At 40.7% G+C, this 18365-nt stretch overlaps 1 protein-coding gene across 3 annotated transcripts in view; it reads left to right on the top strand.

Moving 5' to 3' along the window:
• FAM78B (family with sequence similarity 78 member B) overlaps window positions 1-16632 on the top strand; it is a 98566-nt gene extending 81934 nt beyond the window's left edge. For all 3 annotated transcript variants that reach the window (XM_075833467.1, XM_075833468.1, XM_075833469.1), the window contains one exon: window positions 14371-16632. In XM_075833467.1, the coding sequence (XP_075689582.1) occupies window positions 14371-14893 (523 nt within the window). In that variant the 3' untranslated portion in view covers window positions 14894-16632. The remainder of the gene's footprint in view (window positions 1-14370) is intronic.
• Window positions 16633-18365: the final 1733 nt, after the last annotated feature.

Here is an 18365-nt window from a genome sequence, read left to right on the forward strand (position 1 = left end):
AATCCACACTTTACTGTAAGTTCAGTGATGTCCTTTTAACCTTAAAGTGGGGTATTCCCAGAATCGACGATTATGAGCTATTCACAGGATAGGTGATAATTGTCGGATGGCTGAGACCCCCACCAATCTCAAGAATGGTAGTCCCGAACCCCATGTTCCTCCTCACTGCTCCACCGCAGTGAGTACATTGGATGGAGCGGCGGTCGCGCGTGTGCCCTGCCACTCCATTCACATTCTATGGGAATAATGGAAACAGAATGATGGAGTACAGCGCTCGACTGTTTCCATCAGTCTCATAGAAATTGCCGCCGTTCCATTAAACTCCTATTCACTGCAGCAGTTGCAGTGAGGAGAAACCGTGGTTTTGGGACCTCGGTCTCGCGATTGATGGGTGTCCCAGTGGTAAGGGCCACAGCGATCAGACTATTATCATCTATCCTGTGGTAAAACCTCTTTAATAACACATGAAAGGATTAGATTGACTTTTTCAGCAGCTGCCTGGCACTGAATGCTGCTGCACAACTTGCTTTCTTATACCCAAATCCCTAAAACTGCATCGCCCAAATTTGGATGAATGTATGAAAACCAGAAAGCCCATTAAGAAGACTTCAGGGCAGTGGGAATATCAGTTTCATACTGCATTCTTTTTTTTACTCAGCCTTTCAAGTTGAAAAAATAATGCTTCCAAAAATAACCTGTATTTAATTTTTTTTTAACTATAAAGTGAATTGGAAAAATAATTCAAAAGCGAAAGCATGCAAGTCTTTAATGAAAAATATAAATGAAATGTAAAGTAAAGAAAAGAATGAATAAAGCACTAAAAAAGTAATTTTCTTTTTCTTTAATGGAAAGAAAAACTCACAGCGCTGCACTTCTTTGGTCTACTAAAAACACCACCAGACGGAAAAGAGCATTTTGGCATTTATTTTCAACTCATTGATAGTAAAGCAAGGGTTCAGCTTCCTGAAGTCTGTCATAATGTGCTGGCTGCCGTCACGATTATTTCTGATAGACAGTATACAGTCATAGTTAACAGCACCTTTATTTTGTTGACGACACTAGAGAGCGGCCTTTCTCTAGTACTATCCCTGGTACTCGAACAGTTCCTGCTATTGGGAATGGTTCGTGTTAAACCTTTATTTAAGCGAATTATTCTAAATGCAGTTCCATTTTATATCGGCAAAATTCTGCTAAATGATGAGTCTTCGATTTGATGGGATTCATGAATGGATGTACACCGTTCAGCCATAACATTAAAACCACCTACCTAATATTGTGTAGGTACCCTTAGTATCTCTAAAACCGCTCTGACATGTCGAGGCATTGACACCACAAGACCTCCGAAGGTGTCCTGTGGTAGCTGGCACCAAGCCATTAGCAGCAGATCCTTTAAGTCCTGTAAGTTGCAAGGTGGAGCCTCCATGGATCGAACTTGTTTTTCCAGCACATGCCACAAATGCTCAATCGAATCGAGATCTGAGAAATTTAGAGCCCAAGTCAACACCTTGAACTCTTTGTCATGTTCTTAAACCATTACTGAACAATTTTTTCAGTGTGGCAATGTACATTTACATGAATGCTATGTGAGTGACCCAAGTTTGCCAGCAGAACATTGCCCAGATCATCACACTGTTTCCGCCAGTATTGCCTTTTTCAAGAGTGTATCCTGGGGCCATCTCTTCTCCAGGTAAGTGACGCACATGCACCCGGCCATCCACATGATGTAAAGAAAATGTGATTCATCAGACCAGGCCTCATTCATCCGTTGCTCAATAGTCCAGTTTTGGTGCTCACTTGCCCTTTGTAGACACTTTTGGCGGTAGACATGGCCCTCTAACCGGTCTGCTGCAGTGCAGCCCATAAACACAATAAGCTGTGATGCACTGTGTGTTCGGACAATTTTGTGTCATAGCCAGCATTAACCATTTCAGCAATTTGTTCTCCACTAGCCCTTCTGTGGAATTGGACCAGGCAGACTAGCCGTTGATCCCTACGTGCATCAATGAGCCTTGGCCATCCATGACTCTGTAGCCAGTTCACTGGTTGTCCTTCCTCTGACCACTATTGGTAGGTACAAACCACGGCATACTGGGAGCACTCCCCATGACCTGCAGACTTGGAGATTCTCTGACCCTTATCTAGCCATTACAATTTGGCCCTTGTCAAAGTCACTCAGATCCTTGCGCTTGCCCATTTGTCCCGTCTTCCAACACATCAACTTCAAGAACTGACTGTTCACTTGCTGCCTAATATATGCCACACCTTGAGAGGTGCCATTCTAATGAGATAATAAATTTTATTCACGTCTTATGTATATTTTTCCTCTTTAGATACATTGTGTACCAGTAACATAAAGTAAGACAATACGTCTATAACGTAAAATGCAAACTATCTAATTTTATTACAAGCGCATATCTTTTCCCGACAAAAACACAGCACTTGGTAATCCTGTATTTTTATTGTTGGTTCAGAATATGAATCTATATAGACAGGCTAAAGGAGGTGATAGGTGACATAATCGTGTTGAACGGTAGTAATAACTGTGTCAGTTATTTTATTACAGGTCCTGAAAGTACGGAAATAAACAGGCAAAAATGTGGTAATCAAAATAGCTTGCAAACAGAAATTTCATGCTTCACCAAGGTAAATACTGGGAAAAAAGAAGTGGAAATTGCTACTGAAAAGGATAATAGTCAGTGAACCACAAGCTTTATATAGCGCATATTAAATATACTCATCCATCACTGCCTAGTCAGCTCATATTACTATCAAAAATGGATTGCTGACTGCTTGTTATATAAATTTATTACAGGGTCAGCAGTGCAACCTTAGAGAGACAATGCCTACGACATACCAGATTATCACTTGGTTTTATGTTACTAGATTAAGGCTTCTCTCACATCTGCGTCAGGGTTCCGTTCTGACGTTCCGTCGGGGCTTCCCGTCAGAACGGAACCCTGACTGAAACAAACAAAAACCATAGGTTTCCGTTTGCATCATCATTGATTTCAAGGTTGACAGATCCGGTGCAAATGGTTTCCGTTTGTCTCAGTCGTACAAGGGTTTTGACGTTTTGACTGAATGAATAGCACAGTCGACTACGGTATTCATTCCGTCAAAATGATGGAACCCTTTCACAACTGAGACAAACGGAAACCATTTGCACCGAATCCGTCACCATTGAAATCAATGGTGATGCAAACGGAAACCTACAGTTTCCGTTTGTTTCAGTCAGGGTTCCGTTCTGACGGGAAGCCCCGACAGAACGTCAAAACGGAACCCTGCCGCAGATGTGAACGAAGCCTAAGGCTTCTTTCACAATACCGTTAATATACGTTTACCTCTCTTCCGTCAGAGGAAGAAAGGATCGAAAGATTAAACGGAAAGCAACGGTTCTGTTAGAATTACCATTGATTTCAATGGTAATTCTTCTGTTTCAGTTGCTTTCTGTTCGCTAGGTCTCTGGCTTTTTTCACGGAAACAAAAGGTTTGCAGACTGGCAAACGTATACTCGGTATAAACGGTAGTGTGAACTTAGCCTAAGGCTGGAATCACACATATGGATCCAAAATAAAGGAAATGTATAAAGTAAAGACTGATGCTTTTCCTCTCTTTTGTATCCACTCAAACAAACAATAGTGCTGTCTGATAAGAACATCTTATACCGTACGGTTTAAAAAAAAAGACATATGTCCGTCAAGTTCAACCTAGAGATGGGGGAGGAAGAATGATGGGAACGGATATGAGTAATAAGAGTTTAATTTCTAAAATTTATTTCAGAATGTGAGTTCACTATAACGGAACATGACATGCCATGCTACAATACCAGCTGCAATCTAATAATGGATTAGGAATATTGATTATCACTGCATTACTTACAGTAAATCCAGATTTGCATTACACTGTACTAACAGCTCATTTCTGTGTATTGCCTGTAATGCTAATGGCGGCAGTACAGGTAACAGTAACGGATTAAAAGGGTAATTCCCTTTGTATAAACTCACGGCATTTCCCTTCCATTACTTTATGATCAGTGGGGGGTCTGACCTCTACACAGCATTTCTCTACACAGCAATTGATCAGGGCGCTACAATGCAGGGAAAATGGTGAAGGGGCCTATATTCTCCGGATCAATGCGGTCCTAGAAGTCAGCCCCATCACCAATCATAAATTGATGGCATATCCCAACAGTATAAAATGACAAAAAGAGGCTCTGTCACCAGTTTATAACTGCCCTATCTCCTACCTAATATAATAGTCGCTTTAATGTAGATAACAACAGTTTTTGTTTTTTTGAATCATATGATAATTTTTCATTTTATGCTAATTTGTTCTAAATCCCCAACTCGGCATTTTTTTTACTATTCACCAAGTAGGCGTCGTAAAGAAAAGTGTATTACGCTGACCAAGCAGCTTGTTTAACAGTACAGCGTGATTTCACAAGATCACGCTGTGATGGGACTTCCTCCCACAGGTCCTTCACCGGAGCGACGGAAGAGTTAACAAACATCGCCTTCTGCTGTGCCAGGACATTTATCCGAATCCGCAGTGGCTGGAGGCAATGTCTGTTCAGTCTTCCATGGCTCCGGTAAAGGACCTGTGGGAGGGAGTCCTGTCACAGTGTGATCTCGCGAGATCACGTTGTGCTGTTAAACAAGCTGGGCATGAATGAAGAGAAGTGTATGATGCTGATTGGTCAGCGTCACACACTTTTCTTTACAACGCCCACTTGGTGAAAAGTAAAAAAAAAGCTAAGTGGGGCATTTAGAACAAATTAGCATAAAACGAAAAATTATCATAACTTGGTCAAAAATAAACGTTTTTAAAAACAAAAACAAAAAACTTCTTATCTACATTAAAGCGCCTATTATATTAGGTAGGAGATAGTTATAAACTGGTGACAGACTCTTTAATAAGGCTTCATTCACATCTGCGTCAGGGCTCCGTTCTGGCGTTCCGTCGAAGCTTCCCATCAGAAAGGAGCCCTGACTGAAACAAACGGAAACCATAGGTTTCGACTTGCATCTCCATTGATTTCAATGGTGACGAATCCGGTGCAAATGGTTTCCGTTTGTCTCAGTTGTGCAAGGGTTCTGTCGATTTGACGGAATGAATAGCGCAGTCGTAGATACTCTGTTTTGTACTGAGCCGTAATAGGGCTTCCATAGAGGTCCATGGGGTCTCTACTCTACTATTGCTGCTTACAGTTGCAGAAAATGTTAATAAAACCTATGGAATTACCTGGATTCTGCATTGATTTCTAATAAAATGTAGTCTGATTGTTATCTAAGTCGCAATTATAGACAAACACAACCTAACTAATCTAATAACACACAAACAGTTGTACTGTTCATGTCTTTTATTGAGAACATTGAGTAAACATTTATAGTTCAGGGAGAAGTAAGTGAACCCTTGAATTTAATAACCTGTGGATACCCCTTCAGCAGTAATCACCTCCATTAAACATTTCCTGTAGCTGAAAATCAGATTTGCGCAACATTAAGGAGGCATTTTAGACCATTCCTCTCTGCAAATGTGTTTCAGTTCATCTATATTTCTGGGATGCCTTGCGTTCACACTACTCTTCAGGTGATGGCACAGCATTTTGATAGGGTTAAGGTCAGGACTCTGACTTGGCCATTCTAAAACACAAATCTTATAATTTAATTATTTTGTAGTTGATTTACTTGTATACTTTGGGTCATTGTCTTGTTGCATCACCCAGTGTCATGGACTGCTGCCGTTACATTCTACTGTAAGGCTGGAATCACACGAGCACATTACGTCCGTAATGGACGGAACGTATTTCGGCCACTAATCCCGGACCGAACACACTGCAGGGAGCTGGGCTCCTAGCATCATAGTTATGTACGACGCTAGGAGCCCCTGCCTCGCTTCAGGACAACTATCCCGTACTGTAATCATGTTTTCAGTACAGGACAGTTGTCCTGCAGCGAGGCAGGGACTCCTAGCATCGTACATAACTATGATGCTAGGAGCCCGGCTCCCTGCCGTGTGTTCGGTCCGGGATTAGTGCTCGAAATACGTTCCGTCCATTACGGACGTAATGTGCTCGTGTGATTCCAGCCTAAGATGTTTTGATAAACCTTTAAATTCACTGTACCCTCAATGATCGCAGGGCATCCAGGCCCTGAGGAAGCAAAGCAGCCCCAAACTATGATGCTCCCTCCACCATTCTTCACAGTTGGGATGAGGTTTTGGTGTTGGTGCTCAATGTTCTTTTTCCTCCAAACATCGAGTTCTGCTAAAAAGTTCCACTTTTGTTTCATCTGTCCATAGAACAATTTCCTAAAAGTTTTGTAGAACATCCAAGTTGTCTCGGGCAAATTTGAGATGGGCCGCAATGTTTTTTTTGGACAGCAGCAGCTTCCTTCAATAAACGCTATTCTTGTTCAGTGTTTTTCTAATAGTGGACACAAGAACAGAGTTTTTTTCAGTTTGTAGAGTCTTCAGTAGATTTTTTTCTGTTACCCTTGAGTTGTCTTTCACCTTTTTTAGGATTGTTCTGAGGTCATCTAAAAGTGGTTTGCCTCGAGGCATGGTTCACACTAACCAATCTTTTTTGAGAACAGATTTTTCAGTAACCAGGCTTTGTGTGCCTTTATTTAATGGGCAAAGCACCTGAGAAACCCACACTTCCAATCTCATCTCCTTAACTGAAGCACCTTTTGCCAATTAGCTCTTGGAGAAGTCATTAACACAGAGGTTCATTTACTTTTCCTCCATGCACTGTGGCTGTGTACTCAATATGCTCAATAAAATACAGAATGATACAACTATTAGTTAGATTGTTTTTATCTATAATTGTAATTTAGATAACAATCAGACCATATTTTAATAGTAATCAATGCAGAAATCCAGGTAATTCCAAAGGGTTCATTTACTTTTTCTTGCAACTGTATGGATCCGATTTCACACAGAGGTTTTTTTTATGATCAATGTAACAAAATAAAAATTGTGGCATGCTACATTGGACTCCGTGCAGATTTCACCCTTTGCCACTGATATCGTGGGTACACTGGTACGTCGTGGTGCAGCCACTGACAGCTGGTGTGAAGGGGTTGTATAAAAGCACTCCTATCCACGGGCTGTGTCTGGTATTGTAGCTCAGCACCATTGAAGTGAATTGGACTGAACTGCAATACCAGACATGACCGTAGACAAGCGTGGAACTGTTTCTGAAATAAGACATCCATGTTTTTCTAACCTTATACAACACCTTTAAGGTTAACATATGGTTGAAACAGTTGTATAACTCAACTGTATGGTATTACAGACTTCTTGCTTGGATTTCATAGTAACAGCGTTCACCTTTTAGCCTGTATTATCAGATTATAGTTGCTCTGTATAATGGATGATTTAGTTTTAAAACTAAACAGATTTTTGCATTCTTGCCTGTTTCCATATTATGTACTGTAACATCTGATTATTGCGTAAAGGGTCAATTTGAATCCATTTCTTTACTATGCTGGAGACCTGAATCCACGCCTTATAAAATGGGTCAATTGGTGCTTTGTTATTCAAACAGATGATCTTCAGCATTTCAAAGTGCATTTAGAGAGACTGTAGGACGGGGATTTCTAAATTTACAGTAGATGGTTTATCTCAACAGTATAACTAAAATTCGTTGTAATATTCTGATGCAGTAGCCTTTTCTCGCCGCTGCATCAGAATAAATAAACAGAGCAGGGAGCCGTTAAATGTCCCTTCTCTCAGCTACCAGAGGTAGCTGGGGGCTGGGGGCATCCCTGTTCGAACGGGTGAGATCGATATTAGTATCGATCTCACCAGTTTAATCCATCAGATGCAGCGCTCAATAGCGAGCGCTGCATCTGACTGGTTTTGGAGAGAGCTCCCTCTCATCCCACTGACACCCGGCGATAAGATCACCGAGTGTCTGTGTCTTCGATGGCAGCCGGGGGCCTAATAAAAGCCCCCAGGTCTGCCTGTAGTGAATTCCTGCTAGGTCATGCCAGAGGCATGGCCTAGCAGATGCCTGTCCATTTTAAACAGGCAGTAATACACTGCAATACAGAAGTATTGCAGTGTATTATAAAAGCGATCGGAGGATCGCATATTAAAGTCCCTTAGTAGGACTAGTAAAAAAGTAAAAAAAAGTTTAATAAAGTAAATTAAAAAAATGTGAAACAAAATGAAAAACCAACTTTTCCCTCTTACAAAATGCTTTACTATTAAAAAAAAAACACCAAATAAAGAAAAACGTTACACATATTTGGTATCGCCGTGTCCGTAATGACCCCGACTATAAAGCTATTACATTATTTAACCCGCAAGGTGAACGGCGTAAAAAAAATAATAAAAACAATGGAAAAATTGCTGTTTTCTGTGAATCCTGACTTTAAAAAAATGTGATAAAAAGTCGCATCTATTCCAAAATGGTACCAATAAAAACGACAAGTTGTCTCGCAAAAAAAAAGCCCTCATACAACTGTATCGGCGGAACAATAAAAAAGTTATGGCTCTTCAAATATGAAGACACAAAAACAAATACTTTTGAAAAAAAAGTGTTTTTACTGTGTAAAAGTAGTAAAACATACAAAATCTATACAAATTTGGTATTGTTGCAATCTTAACAATCCGTTGAATAAAGTTATTGTGTTATTCATACTACACGATAAACGGCGTAGATTTAGGACGCAAAAAAGTGTGGCGAAATTTCAGGTTTTTTTCTATTCCCCCCCAAAAAAAGTTAATAAAAGCTAATCAATAAATAGTATGTACCCCAATATGGTGCTATTAAAAAATACAACTTGTCCCGCAAAAAACAAGACCTTATACAGCTATGTCGATGCAAAAATAAAAAAGTTATAGCTCTTCGAATGTGACGATGGAAAAACTATAAAAATTGCTTGGTCATTAAGGCCCAGAATGCAAGCAGGGGGAAGGGGTTAATGTACTGGTATATATCTATATGTCAGTACATTATCATGTGCACTGATAGTACACAGGCAGTTGTTAGGGCATACCTAAGTATGCCCTAACAAAAGGAAATATGGTCAGACAGCCCTGTGGTCCTTCAGTGGACTTTGGGCTGTCTGCCCATATATGGTATGTCCCTAGATCGCGTCACAGGGATTCCCCCTTCTCATTTTCTCATTTCAAGGGAATAGAGGCAGAGATCAGAGGTTTCTCTGATCTCCGACGTTAGAGCGGGGCTGCGGCTGTGTAATACAGCCATTGCCCCGCTTTTGACAACAAGTGTGTGCACGCGGTTAGCATGATGTGATGCGGCCGGCGCTGCACTAATGAGCAGCGGCATCGGCACTGAAGACAGAGAACATGGGGGTGTTTTGCAGTACGCCCACCATGTTCTCTGTCTTCAGGGCTGACGGTGCCGCTCATAAGTGCAGCGCTGGCTGCATCAGATCATGCTGACCACGCACGCACACTTGTTGTCAGGAGCAGTCAATGGCTGTATTACACATCCGCATCCCCGCTCTGAGTAAATTCACGTGTAACAATACTAAGCTGTGCTGTACAGCTTAGTATCAAAATACATGAATTAATCGTATTGAACCGTTTGAGGGTGCACGGTATCGAAATAGTATTGATATTTCGATGCATCGTGCAACCCCAATATAGACAAAAATTCTATTAGAGATACAGTACAAATATTTCCACAACTGGATAGCATATACTGTATATACACTAGTATCACATTTATTATTATTGTTATTAACACAATAGGTCTAACTGGTACCAGGTGCAAAACAAATAGACCGGTAATGCCCAGGGGAGGGTGGTTGATTTCCATGTGCCCTGACTGCCTGCAAGCCAGCGATAGATCATCATTTACATTAGTCGATGTTCTACACATGGGACACAGACTCTAGACTGTCCTATTAAAAAATGAAATTAGTTGGAACCTATTGAAATTCTCTTATTTACTTCATGAGTTGATTTTTTTCTACATACATTGCACGGGGGTTTGCGGCTCGGGGTCTTTGCTGCACACAGCAGAACCTGTAAAGGTCTGCCTCAGGATAACCTTTTATTCCATCCTGTCTTTTACACCGCACATCCAAGCCCGAACCACTTCCTGCCACCTTAAAAACATTCCGCTCTTTCCTCAACCTTGAGTCAACAAAAATGCCCTTATCTCCCGCCAAGACTACTGCAACATATTTTTCTGTGGCCTCCCAACTAACACTCTTGCACCCCTCCAATCCACCCTAATTTGTGCTGCCTGGTTGGCAATTTGTCCCCTTCATACATCTCTGAGCTAATCTCCCACATGTAATCTCCGGTCCTCACAAGACCTCCTTCTTTGCTCTCCTCTTGTCTTCTCCTCACATCATTGTTTCCAAGATTTCTCCCATGCATCTACCATAGTATAGAACACGTTACCCCAATACGTCAGACTGTCTCCCACCATGGAAACTTTCAAATGTAATCTGAAAACCAACCTCTACAGAAAAGTTTACAATCTACAATAACCCTGACACCACTACACTACCAGATGTACATCTTCTACCCTAAACTTCTTCATCCTCCTTCCCCTGATAGATTGCACACTTTTGCGGGCAGAGTCCCCTTTCCTTCTGTACCAATCTGTCATTCCTTAAAGCGTAACTAAACGTTTGACAAACTTCTGACATGTCATAGTGATATGTCAGAAGTTTTGATTGGTGGGGGTTCGAGCACTGAGACCCCCACCAATCACTCAAATGAAGCGGTAGAAGCGCTCCTGTGAGCGCTTAGCCGCATCGTGTCTGTTCGGCTTTTTCCGGAAATCAATGTAATGGACTACGGGCTCAATAGAAAGTCTATGAGGCCGTACTCTGATACATCGGCACGTGGTGCTTTTCTGTTTACATTCATAGTTTTTACTGCTGTTGCTCGAATCACGCGCGTCACACGGAAGTGCTTCCGTGTGCTGCGCGAACAACACACAAATATAGGACATGTAGTGAGTTTTACGCAGCGGACACACGCTGAGTGAAACTCACGGACAGTCTGCACGGCCCCATAGAGTAACATAGGTCCGTGCAAGGCGCGTGAAAATTCGCGTTGCACGGACGTATTATACGTTCGTCTGAATAAGCCCGAGATGAAAGATCAGTTGAGTCCTGGCTTTTTATTTTTGGTTCCTGGAGATATGCTTTAAATACTACACAGTGTATTTCCTATTGAAATCCATGGGAAGCTGTTTGCAGGCGTATTTCAAGTGTATGTAGGAGGGTAATATATGCGTTTTATGCTACGAAATCCGCCTGAGAATATGCTGTGTGAACATGGCCTTAGACTTGAAGACTAAATGGCCCACATTTATGAAACAGTTTACACCAGTTTCTATCGTAAACTTCGCTGCTAAAATGTACCTAATTATGGCGTCCGACATTTTAGCTGTAAAATGTGCAACTTTTCTCGTTGCTGGGCAAATTTGGAAAGTGACAAGAAAAGTGTCCGTGGCCTCCAAAGAAGACATAGTTTAGGCCAGATTTACTAACTAGAATAGGTGGAAATGGTGCAAATATTTTTGTTACACAGATAATAAAGTGCCACATTTATTAAGAGGGGTGTGTCTTTTATTAAATTTGGCGCAAATGACTCCAACTACCTTCACAAAAACTTCAGTCTTCAGTAAATGAGGGTTAATGAGTTAAAATATTCCACGTGTTTCCATATGAAATCCTCGCTGTGCTAATTGAGTAAGATTATGTGCAGGTGGATATGCTGCCGTGTATAAATAGCGGTGGAGAATACAGAGTTGATCCAACACTTGATTAGACAGCAAGGAGGGGGTCGTGTTTACTGGAAAAGATATGACAGCACAGACATTAATCTAGAGACAGGGGAGTCATTAACATTTCACAGCTTTTATAGGTGAGAAGGTTAAACCGCCTTACAGTAATCACTAGATGCCATTTAATGCCTGATCTTTATAGCTACTCATGGGTTTCCTCTTCTGCTGCTGCTTTACACTGGATCACAATTGTGTCACAGGGCAATAGGATCTGCACATTCCCCCTTTTCCTTTTCTGTATTTTTGCCCCTTTGTGTTTTGTGGGATAAATTTTGCCCCCATTTTTTTTTTGTGATGTGTCCTTTATTTTTTCTTATGTGTGCATGCATTCACTCATTGGTGGTGTAAGTAAGGAGGGATGGCACAAGACTCTCTATAGCTGGCAAGCATGGTGGTCACCTAGCCACACTGCTCTAGGAAGCCGAACACTGAAGGGAAGTGCCACTTATCACTGCTAAGTGGCCGAAACAAACGCCGTGGCAAAGAGAAGGAAGGGTCAGGAGCCAGGCGATGTCTGGAAGTGTACAAGTGTTCAATTTTACTGCAGCGCCACCACAGGAGAAATTAATCATTGCACAGTTCCCATTGGAGGCAATTGTCTTTTGACGTAATCTGTGGCGGTTCCTCCAGAGTCAAAGATGCTCTGTAACAGATATCTGATATGGCTTAGGGACAGGGCCCCCCTTTGTTAGCTCAGTCGCTGTTATCCAGCATTTCGTGGAGTAGGCGATTATTTGCAATTACAACATACTGGGTGGCAGCTGCCTAAAAGTACATGGTTGTTGGGCATATATAATCTTGGTGGCCTCACACACGTGAGTCTGACTACCACATACGAGCCTGGAAATATTCATGTTTGACTACAATGCTGGATCTTTCTTATTTTCCTTCCAACCATGCTTCAATAAACTCGTAGAATTGAATATTATCCTCTGTATTGTTTTGTATATTATTGTATCCTATATCTAGTTAAACTGCTAAATGTGTGTTTATTATTGTAAGGGTAAGTTCCCACATGTTGCCGAAATTTTTGCGACAAATCCAAAAATAAGTTCCATTCGTCTGAATAGGGTTTACAGAAACCCATGCACCTACTGTAGAAATAACCCCGTCCAGATGAACGGAACTGATTTTCATTTGCAGAAATTTCTGTAACAAATCTGCTGATCATAGTTTTAATGTAGCATGAATCACTAAGTTTTAATACTTGGGCCTCATGCACACGACCGTAGAGGTGTGCACGGTACATGATTACGGCACAGACGAGCCGCAGAGTGTCATCCGTGGGCCATCCGCAATCACAGACCGTGCACACACAAGATGTGCATTGACTTCAATGAGCCCGGTCCACAATTGCGGACCGTATAATGACATGTCCTATGTTTTTGGCGGTCCAGGCTCCGGGCAATGCACAGACCATGGAAATCACGTTGTGTGCATTGGCCCATAGGATAGCATGTGTTCTATACTATCCACAATTGCAGCTCCGCAATTGCGGACAGTATACAGCCACAAATGCACGTTCGTGTGCATGAGGCCTTAAGATGGAATACATTTCCTTCATTTGGAAATAATTGTTTGGAATTATTTTTGACTATATCACGTATGTAACCTTTATTTGTACACTCATGATCGTCAAGATGAAAGAGACCTGTTTTCTCTCCTTCTACTAGTGATAAAGATGTTAATATATTAAGTTGTGCTGTTAAAGATAACTTTCTTTACCAGTCAGGAGTTTCGCTACCAGTCGGGAGTTTCGTTTTCTCCTCTGACATCTAGTGGCCAATATGAAAATTTTAATATTTCATAATTTACTTCTATATTTCTCATGACACAAATAAAAAAAATTACAGCTATTTCATATATCAGGCAGACATTACTTATAATTTAGGGGGAATTGACTAAATTTGTAGTCCCCCCTTAAAACTTAGGTTACCAAAGACCAACTTAGACCTGGCGTTACTGGTGCATTTCATATAGTTGTGGGGGGGGGGGGATGCATGTTAGTACATATAGTTACTGATATGATTGTTGGAAGGGGGATTCATCTTTAGAGACAAATTCTAGGAAATGTTCCTCAAACTGTCTTCATGGAAAATCCTCTATGTTAACGGTTTCTAACCCGGTGCATTGAAGTCAAGCCAACAACAAGCAAGCAAGAATAATATTACTTAAAGGGGTTGTCTCAAGATTAAATGTTATCCCCTAACCACAGGATAGGTGATAACATGCTGATCAGTGGGGGTCCCACCACTGGGAACTCAAACGAGAACGGGGTCCTGTTTCTCCGAATGAATGAAGTGTGAGGTCATGCATGCCACTCCATTTACTGTCCATGGGACTGCCGGGGATAGCCGCGTACAGCGACAGTGAATGGGGCAGCAGGGCGCATACCAGAGATATTACTATAAAAGACTTTGCGACACTGTAAACCAAAATCCCTTCATACAGAAATACAGTACTAATTGCCATATTCTGCTTCAAAGTGAATATTACGTATGGTTAATAGATTTAATCAAGAAGGATTAGAAGTCAATTATATTCTCATTACCGGATAACATATGTTTTTTATTTCTCCCTAGGTCAAGCTGGGAGCTGCCTGACTTAAGAGAAGGACGGGTAAAAGCCATTAGTGATTCAGACGGAGTAAGCTACCCTTGGTATGGAAACACCACTGAAACTGTGACCTTGATGGGTCCCACAAATAAAATATCCAGGTTTTCCGTCAGCATGAATGACAACTTCTACCCCAGTGTGACGTGGGCAGTGCCTGTGAGTGAAAGCAATGTGCCCATGCTTACCAGGATTAAAAGAGACCAAAGCTTCACAACTTGGTTGGTTGCTATGAATGCAAACACTAAGGAGAAGATCATTCTGCAAACAATAAAATGGAGAATGAGGGTAGATATTGAGGTGGATCCCATTCAGATACTGGGTAAACGGGCCAGATTGGTGGGTAGGACTCAGCAGGAGCAACCAAGGATTTTAAACCGAATGGAGCCAATCCCACCCAATGCACTGGTAAAGCCTAATGCTAATGATGCACAGGTGCTAATGTGGAGGCCGAAAAGAGGACAACCGGTAATAGTTATTCCTCCTAAGTAGGACTAGATGGAGTAACTGGAATGAAAGGAAAACAAGGGATTTTAAAGCTACTTTTTTTAGCTTCGAGGACAATGCATGGAGACATCAAAGCTGAAACAATTATTTGCAGTGATTATTTATTGTGCACATTTTTCAATGTGTACAAACATTTTATACACTTTATTTATTTGAATGAACTCAAAAGGCATTTGCCGTAACTGTTTCATAGTGCCTGTGGCCAAACAGAAGTAAAAACAGATGCTCAGTGAATGACTTTACTATCAGTTAAACTCATGTATGCGGTGCTGTTTGCATTTCTACAGAATCACTTTGGTTGAATGCGGTTCCAGGGAATTTATAAAGAATGGAAAGTATAGCGTAACAGAGCAATCTATGTTTCCTAGCCAATACAATGAGAAATTACAATTTGGATGCACAAATCACATGGTTTCAGCCTTAAAAAAATCAACGATTGAATGGAAAATGCCATTATACATAAAACATAGTTTGGACTAAATTGCTGATATTTTTCATTATGTAAAGATCCATATTTAAAGCATATGTTCACCTTGGAATTAAATTTTTCTGTTAACATACAGATAAAATCTTGATAAGAAAGTAAGCAATGGTGCAAAATGCGTTGCTTTCCTTTCTTGTTTAGTGTCTTTAGAGAACTGGCTCTGGTGATTTGTAATGTAGAAAGAAACTGTACAGAGCTTTGTATTAGCTGAGCTGTTAGGGGTGTACCTGTCGAAAAAGCGTGTAAATTTTTTCTAAAGACACTTAGCAATAAATTGAATGCTGGTCTTGGCATAAAGCATCATGCCAATGGTAGCCGTGGGCAGGAAGCAGTAAGGTGGCACACAGAGTACTTGCTGCTCTATACTACAGAGCCATATGGTGCTCTGTGCGGTGCAGTATTAGGGGGTATATCTAATCTAGAAGCAATGCTTGATTTGGAGAATAATCCCGTAATCTGGCATATGATGGAGCATGCTGCACTCTTTTTTTTCTACTGGATTCATACAGAATTAAATAGAAGAAACACTGTATGAAATCGGAGACAAATGGAGGTACAGTATGGCCCATAAAAGTCTACAAATCTGTATTACGTCTCCATTTAGCTTGGAGAATGCACAAAAAGGTAATGTGCTCCTGTGCAGCCTAATACAGACTGTAACTCAGGACCAATCCAAGATAAGTAAGGCAATGTATTAACAAAGTAACTCAACTTTTATATAGATGATATCTGTATGTTATGTTCAAAAGTGAACATAATCTTTATAATAAAACTCCATAAGATTATTCTGTAAATAATATACTATGTTCAGTATAATAAGGAAAAATAGCTGCACGGAGCTCTATTCCAGAGCCAACTGTAGAGACAGAAAAAGTCAGAATGACTGCCATGCTCACCCAATATTCAATTTCCTCCCTTTTGCTACTAAGTTCCTGCTGAATATTGACCCATAGCAAGCTAATGCTGGCTGTACCCACCTGGACTGAAATTCCTTATTTTTATGCTATGCCCCTGAAATGGGGAAAAGTTGCCCTAAAAAGGAGCTTTGCTTGACATCATTTTTCTTAAAGGTATGGATTCCTATCTAAAATAAGTAAATATATTGCGTACTAAGCAAACAAGGGACAAACAGGACTCTTTTAAATATCCCTATGGAACAGATGAGTGCATTGATTTCTAAGCAACCTGAAAAAAAAAATCTTTTGTTTAAACTTTAAATAAAAAAAATACAAAAACTAAGTGTCCTGACTACAGTGGTCATTACCCATACATCTATTCTCCAAGCATATTCCGCAAGTACATTCAACTTTCACTGGTCTGCACCTCATTTTCAGATTTGTCATGCAAGGCTTTTCTCCACTTGGGCTCCAGTCTTGTTCTTTAGTAAAAGAAATATGAAAAGTATGTTATACTCCCTAGTTTCTAACCACGGGCTGGATTCCCGTTAATTCCTCCCCTATCAAATTTCTAAGTTCTAGTGAGGACAAATAATTGTCTAAAACATAGCTTTTCATTTATTCCTTAAAATATGGGTATTATAGTGATAGTACTTGTTAAACGATAAACATACTGACATACAAAACGCCAACACTCATATCACTGAACCGTTCTTTTAAGAACAGTAGCCCAGTTACGTTATCAAGTTAGGGCAAATATATTTGAGCTATATGGAATGATTATGAGCACCACTGTGCGATCCCAATAGACAATGCAATAAGAAGGAATGAAAGCCCTAGTGATATGAGTGTTTGTCGCAACTGGCAAGCAGCGATTCCTGTAAGGGCAGACTGCGCTTTCTGGAGTTCCAAAGCAGGAGTCGATTTTTTTCTTTAGATATTGGGCATAGAGCATCAAGACAAAATATCCGTGAATCCATGTCTATAAGTTTTTTTTAACTGTTTGACATAGACATGTTTTTTTTTTTTGCCATTTGCAGAAGCGTCCACCAACAATCTAATGTCTCTAGGGGCTGGCGCAGACCCTCAACCAAGCTGTGCTGTCGGGGTGCATAGATGAGACAAGTTGGATTTTTCTTGTCCAGTCCTATTGTTTCCCTGCTAATCATCCTGTGCTTCATCCAGGCAACATGCATGTCGAGGCTAGCATGTCCGGCATATGGTGGCTATTTTCAGCTATTATAACATTTCAACATTTTTTATTTTTATCAGTACTTGCTGTAGTGTGTTAAATACAAATGTATGCCCCTAACCGTCTCTTTGGTCCCCATTATAGAGATAGACTTGTTGATTTGTTGTATTAAACCGACCACGCACATTACACAGCTGTCTGTTGTACTCCCGTTTGGCCGACAGCTATATTGACTTTCCCATGAACACGTATACTCGAATAACTCGAATAGGCTTGTTTACTTCAATGCGGAGAAGAGAATAATCATCTCCCAGACACTGAGGCTAAGCTTGCGACTGGACTGTCGGGCTGCCCCCATACACATTAGGTCGTCAGCTAACCCCACTAAAATCGACAGGCTTGGCCGACTTTTATGTGTATAGCCAGCTTGAGTTGGCAGGCTTTGATGTATTACTGTACCTCGCATATTCAATATCACCAATAAAAGCACAATGAACAGGTGTTAACCCTTTTGTAAGCACAAACCAATCTATTTTGAGTAGGTTTCTTGCCATCGTAATAAAACCTTCGCCATTGAAAGCCAGTTCCAGGTGCTGCTCAGTGAAAGAACAAAAGTTTTAGTCTCCGTGTCTTGACTTTTAAAAAACATATCTGTAATACTGGTATCAATGTACTACACATTAATGTTCAGTGCAGAATAAAAGAAACAGCAATACTGCGGAGAATAGAAACCAGCAGTGTATCATATGATAGATACATAAAAGACGCAGTCTATATAGTCGCTTGCAATGAAAAACTCAAGCACTCCTTCGGTTGAAATACGCTAAAGAGATTTATTCTAAATAAGGCAATATAAGAGAAAAGGTGTAACGTTTCGGCCACAAT

Source organism: Rhinoderma darwinii, chromosome 7 (assembly GCF_050947455.1).
Source record: "Rhinoderma darwinii isolate aRhiDar2 chromosome 7, aRhiDar2.hap1, whole genome shotgun sequence".
NCBI classification, from domain to species: domain Eukaryota; kingdom Metazoa; phylum Chordata; class Amphibia; order Anura; family Rhinodermatidae; genus Rhinoderma; species Rhinoderma darwinii.